The sequence below is a fragment of the Arachis ipaensis genome, chromosome B01 (assembly GCF_000816755.2).
Source record: "Arachis ipaensis cultivar K30076 chromosome B01, Araip1.1, whole genome shotgun sequence".
Lineage (NCBI taxonomy): Eukaryota > Viridiplantae > Streptophyta > Magnoliopsida > Fabales > Fabaceae > Arachis > Arachis ipaensis.
In genome coordinates, this window is record NC_029785.2 from 22,612,485 (window position 1) to 22,618,973 (window position 6,489).

The 6,489-nt window shown below is 39.6% G+C and overlaps 1 protein-coding gene across 15 annotated transcripts in view; it reads left to right on the top strand.

The window, feature by feature from the left end:
- The window catches only part of LOC107627358, a 4,118-nt gene continuing 2,673 nt past the window's right edge, over positions 5,045-6,489 (top strand). For 3 of the 15 annotated variants that reach the window (XR_002359526.1, XR_001617576.2, XR_002359530.1), the window contains exon 1: positions 5,086-5,502. Coding sequence is in view for 1 of the 15 variants with exons in the window: in XM_016330201.2 (XP_016185687.1) it covers positions 6,231-6,265 (35 nt within the window). In the remaining 14 variants the exon portion in view is untranslated. Of the gene's footprint in view, positions 5,503-6,201; positions 6,266-6,489 lie in introns of all 15 variants that reach the window. The other 12 variants (XR_001617579.2, XR_001617580.2, XR_001617577.2 and 9 more) reach the window with 8 other exon arrangements.

A 6,489-nucleotide genomic window follows, 5' to 3' on the forward strand; every position in this document is an offset into this window, starting at 1 on the left:
CTTTTTACTTTCATTATCTATGTTTTCTTTATTTTTCTTTTTCTTTTTACATCCTTTTAATTGGTGTTAGAAATTTATTTGGATGATTGTTTTCTTCTATATTTTGCTTGTGAATATATTGAGGCATTGTTTGACAATTAATATTAAGGGTTGCTTGCATGTTTAAATTTAATACTTTCAATAACATTTTTACCATGCATACTAAGTGTTTGTGAAAAAGCCCATATGGCATGGTGAATTTTAAATTATTCTATCCTTCTACCCTAATGCCGGCTGATAAGCACAGAAACTTGTCTCTCAACAATTTTCCTTCGGCAAGTTGATGCGGGGAAAACTTGTCTCTCAACAAATCTTCCTTCGGCAAGTGTACCGAATTTGTCGTCAAGTAAAAACTCACAATAGAGTGAGGTCGAATCCCACAGGGATTGATTGATCAAGCAACTTTAATTAGAAGAATGTTCTAGTTGACCGAATCCAGAATTTGGGTTGAGAGTTGCAGAAAATAAAATGGCGGGAATGTAAATAACAGAAAAGTAAATGCTAGAATTAAAGGACTGGGAGCAAATGACTGAAAGTAAATTGCAGAATTGTAAATGGGAATGGGAGATTTGCTCATAAAAGTAAATGGCAGAAATTAAAGAGAATGGGTAAGATTAGAGATGGGGAGTTCAGTGGGCTTAGGAGATGTTGCAATTCTCCGGATCAAGTTCATTTTCATCTCTTCCTCAATCAATGCACTCATTGATCTCCTTGGCAATCTTAATTGATTGAATTACATTCCCCCTTTAACGTTAGAGGCCACGTTAACTAGGTTAACGTGGGCTCTAACGTGGCCACTTATGAGTGTTTGCCAACGTTAGTGACAATGTTAAGTGTCACTAACGTTGGCTCAACTTCCCTTTTCCACGTTAGAGTTCACGTTAACTTAGTTAACGTGACTCTTAACGTGGGCAATGATAGCTATGAGAGTGTCATTGGCAATCACTTTTCTCATTAACCTTGCAAGTTTCCTCCCTTTCCTTGCTTCCTTTGGTCCTGAAATCAAGCAATAGAGTGCATCAAAGTTCTAGTCCAAGTCAAGGGCAATGCAACATACAATTTGTCACTAAACTTATGCAAAATCTTCATGAAATAATGTAAAATGCAAAATGTATGCTTGAGTCAAGGTGTAAGTGAATATCTACCCTAAACTAGCTTATTTCCTAAGGAAATGCATGAAACTAACCTAAAAACAGTAAAGAAAAAGTCAGTAAAACTGGCCAAGATGCCCTGGCATCACTTGCCATTTAAGTTTCTGCACTTTTACTTTCCTGCACTTTAAGATTCAGTTATTTACATTCCTTGCAATTTAAGATTCAGTCCTCTTAATTTCTTGCACTTTAAGTTTCAGTTATTTAAGCTTCTTGCCATTTACTTTTCAAGCTCTTTACATTCTACACTTTAGATTTCTTGCAATTTACTTTCTGTTAATCCAATTTCACTCAATTCATCAATATTAGCTTAACAAGACTAATCACCATACTAAAATTGCTTGATCCATCAATCCCTGTGGGATCGACCTCACTTTCGTGAGTTTTACTACTTGATGCGACCTGGTACACTTGCCGGTTAGTTTGTGTGAAATCGATTTTCCCTCATCAAGGTCTAACTATCATTTTGGAGTTGATGTGAAAGCACCTCAAGCACGATGACCACCACCACTGACCTCTTTAAATAAACCCATTTCCACATAATCCATTTCAGGTATCCCTCGAAACAAAGTTGTAAAAAATATAAAATTATTAATTTTATTCCATTCGCCTAACGGCCCAACCTAAAGTCCACGATCATTAACCACGTCACGAGGCACTAACATTGGTCCTAAAAGGCCGAAACCACGTGCACAGTAGGTGGTGTACAAGACTTGATCGCGGAATCTGACCCAAAGGCCCAACATATTTAGGCAAGAATCGATCAGGTTAAATCTCAAAACGCGACAAACCCGAATGCAAAGAACCTTGTCCAGTCTATGTATTCAACTGTAAGGTTATTGCTCAGCTCAGTCACCCAGTTGAACAAATTAATCTTTATCCGGTCGTACACTTTCACACAGTATCCTCTTTTGCACAGTCACCCTACCCACACGACCGCACCTTGCCTCTGTCCATTCTCCCCTTTGTCCTTCGTTCCTTTGCGGTGCCACTTCTACTTCGGCACCGTCGATGAGCTTTTTGCCACCGTTCGAGACATACGAACCACTCATCACCACTTTTTTCATTGACTTTTTGATACTTAATGCGTTAGCTACAACATTGCATGGGTCGATATGCACAGCGCCTAGTATCCATTGTTTATAGCTAGGACTACTAGGGTCCAACTATCGTTTTGGAGTTGACGTGAAAGCACGTCAAGCATGTTGACCACCACTATCAACCTCTTTATACAAACCTATTTACACACAATCCATTTCAGGTATCCCTCGACACAAAATTATAAAAAAATATAAAATTATTAAATTTATTAACTATAAAAACTTTATGTTTCTTCCTTCTTATTCCATTTGCTCAACGGCCCAAGCTCTAGTCCACGATCATTAACCACGTCACGAGGCACTAACATTGGTCCCAAAAGGCCGAAACCACGTGCATAGTAGGTGGTGTACAGGACTCAATCCCGGAATCTGGCCCAGAGGCCCGACATATTTAGGCTAGAATCGATCAGGTTAAATCTCGAAACGCGACAAATCCGAATGCAAAGAAACTTGTCCGATCTAAGTATTCAACAGGATGAAGGTTATTGATCATCTCAGTCGTCTGGTTGAACCAAATTATTCTTTATCCGGTCCCACACTTTCGCACAGCATCTTCTTTGGTACAACCACCCACCCACACGGCCGCACCTTGTCTCTCTCCATTCTCCCCTTGATCCTTCGTTCCTCTACGGCAGCCACTTCTACTTCAGCGCCGTCGATGAGCCTCTCACCACCGTTCGAGTCATACGAACCTCTCATCACTGCTTTTTTCATTGACTTTTTGATACTTAATGCGTTAGCTACAACATTGCATGGGTCGACATGTGTAGCGCCTAATATCCATTGTTGATGGCTAGGACTACTAGGGTCCAACTATTGTTTTGGAGTTGACGTGAAAGCACCTCAAGCACGTTGACCATGACCACTGATCTCTTTACACAAACCCATTTACACACATTGCATTTTAGGTATCCCTCGAAACAAAGTTGTAAAAAATATAAAATTATTAAATTCATTAACTATAAAACGTTATGTTTTTTTTCCTTCTTCTTCCATTGGACCAACGGCCCAAGCTCACATCCACGACCATTAACCATGTCACAAGCCACTAACATTGGTCCTAGAAGGCCAGAACCACGTGCACAGTTGGTGGTGTACAGGACTCGATCCCGGAATCCAGCTCAAAGGCCCAACATATTTAGGCTACAATTGATCAGGTAAAATCTCCAAACTCGACAAAACCAAATGGAAAAAAACTTGTCCAATCTAAGTATTCAACCGCATTAAGGTTGTTGCTAAGCTCAGTCGCCTGGTTGAATCAAATTAATTTTATACAGTCCCACACTTTAACACAGCACCCTCTCTGGCTCGGTCACCCGACCTACACGGCCTCACCATGCCTCTCTCCATTCTCCCCTTCGTCCTTCATTCCTCCGTGACGGCCCCCTTTCTGGAGGCGCCGTCAATTAGTCTCTCGACATCGTTCGAGTCATAGAACCTCTCATCACTACTTCTTTGTTGACTTTTTGATACTTAACGCGTTAGCTACAATATTTCATGGGTCAATATGCGCAGTGCCTAGTATATATTGTTTATGGCCAAGACTATTATGGTCCGACTATTGCTTTGGAGTTGAGGTGGAAGCACCTCAAGCACGTTGACCACTACCACCAACCTTTTTACACAAACCCATTTACACACATCAATTTAAGGTATCCCTTGAAACAAGGTTACAAAAAAATATAAAATTAATAAATTTAATAACTATAATACTTTATATTTTTTTCTTCTAATTCCATTCACCGAATGGCCGAAGCTCAAGTCCACGAGCATTAACCACGTCACCAGGCACTAACATTGGTCCCAAAAGGCCGAAATCACGTGAACAGTAGGTGGTGTACAAGGGTCGATCCCAGAATCCAGCCCAAAGGCCCAACATATTTAGGCTAGAATCGATCAGGTTAAATCTCGAAACGCAACAAACGCAAATGCAAGGAAACTTGTTCGGTCTAAGTATTCAACCGGATTAAGGTTACTACACAGCTCAGTCGCCCGGTTGAACCAAATTAATCTTTATCTAGTCCTAAACTTTCACACAGCACCCTCTTTGGTATAGCCACCTCACCCACATGGCCGCACCTCGTCTCTCTCCATTCTCCCCTTTTGTCCTTCATTCCTCTATGGTGGCCACTTCTCCGGCAGTGCCGTCGATAAGCCACTCGCCACCGTTCGAGTCATACGAATCTCTCATTACCACTTTTTTCATTGACTTTTTGATACTTAACAAGTTAGCTACAACATTGCATGGATCGATATGCGCAGTGCCTAGTATCCATTATTTACACTACAAGAAAAAAGGCCTGTCAGCACACTTTTTTCTTGCCACGCTTTTAAAGCGTTCCCAAAAGTGGTCAATGGCCACACTTTTGCGAGGGTAGCCACTGATTTGTGATTTGGCCACGCTTTTTTTTGCCACGCTTGAAAAGCATGGCCATAGAGGGAAATCGGCATGTTTTTTCGAGGGTGGCCACTGATTTGAAATTTGGCCATACTTTTTTTTGCCACGCTTGTAAAGCGTGGGTATAGAAGGAAACTGGCACGCTTGAAAAGCGTGGCTACTTTGTTTTCCAATAGTCACCTTTTTAAAGCGTGCCCATATGTTGTGTTTATTTTGGCACCCTACAAAAGCATGCTGATAGAGTTCCCTCTCCCAAAATTTAATTTCAGTATTTACTTAGGCACCCTACAAAAACGTACCAATAGAGGTCCCAAAAATCTAATTTTCCAACCTTTTTTTCCACATTTAACTTTTTTCTAAGTTAACTTTTAACCTAGCAAAAAAAACAGCGTTCATACATACACTTCACTTTTATTTCCAAATTCACTTTAACCTTAGCTAGAAGCCGTCGCACCCAGCAGCACTGTTCATTACTGTCGATCGTGATGACTGTCACACCACCCAACTCACCTTCATGTTCATCCCAGCCCTTCATCTAACCTTCACACCCAGCCCTCTCTCTGTCGCACCCTAGTTATTTCTCAACAGTCTCTCGCACCATCAACCCTGCTTCATCCACGCACCCAAGAATCAGCATTGCTCCGTCAACGCACCCTCGTTTGATTCGGAACCCTCCATCAGTTCTGCTCCGTCCACACACCCAGGAATCGGCGTGCCCTCCTACTCCATCAGTGGTCTCTCTCTCACAAACCCTCGTTGGATTCAGAACCCTCAATCGTTGCTGTCTCTCCCTCAATCGGCACCGTAAACACTGGTAAGTCTTTCTTCCTTCTGATTATCTGTTTCTCTGTTCCTCTATTTCTTCTTTATTTTGGACTAATTAACAGAAAGAGAAGGCGTAACTCCTTGTATTAATTGTGTGATATTGTGTCCTCTCTTTTTTCTTTGTCTCATGAATTGAATGCTCTGTGTTTTTTTCACTAAAACAAGTTTGGATTCAAGACATGAATTATTGATGAAGATTTTCTTAAAAGAAAATTTAAATTTTGGGTTTGCTTCTTAGCTTACTTGCATTTTATCCCTTTATAGTAGTAGTAGTAAAGAATAAAGTTGAAAATTTTATCATCTGAACTAAATCTGGACCACATTATTCTCCTATGCTCCTACAAATACAAATTTTGTATGTTGCTAAAAGATAAACCTCTTCATCATAACTATTATTAATGGAGACGATGATTTAATTTTGATTTGCATAATACTCAAGCTTATTACAGTTTAATTATGTGCCTTAATTACTCTTTAGGATGAAGTATGAGTTAGTTTAAGATTAAGCATGGTTAGGGTCACTTTCATTTGATATCAAAATCATTAGAAGTAGCTTCTTCAATGTTTTAAATAATGTTATTTTTTAAATAAATTTTAAGCTTGGTGAAGTGAAATGATATGCATTTAGTATGTCAATCTAGTGACAGTGAAGAAAACATCACACTTTTATTTGACTTGCTTGTTGTAGCCTGTCTAGATTCTATTGAAGATGTTAATATGAGAAATGAGACCGCTGGCTGCCCAGCATTGATGTATGTAAGATTGTTTATTTGTCTTTTTTTTTTTTTTTTCTTAATTTATAGATTGCCAATTAATTTTTGCGAAAAGGATGTTGTACTGTTATCTTCATTGTGGAATTAGCCCAAGTATTAATGGCTAATCTTGGTTTCAATGTTTTGGAGTGCTCGTTATTCAATAATGTGGGGATAGGAACATATATGGATCAGATTTCTTTTATTTTGAGTTTTGACACTTA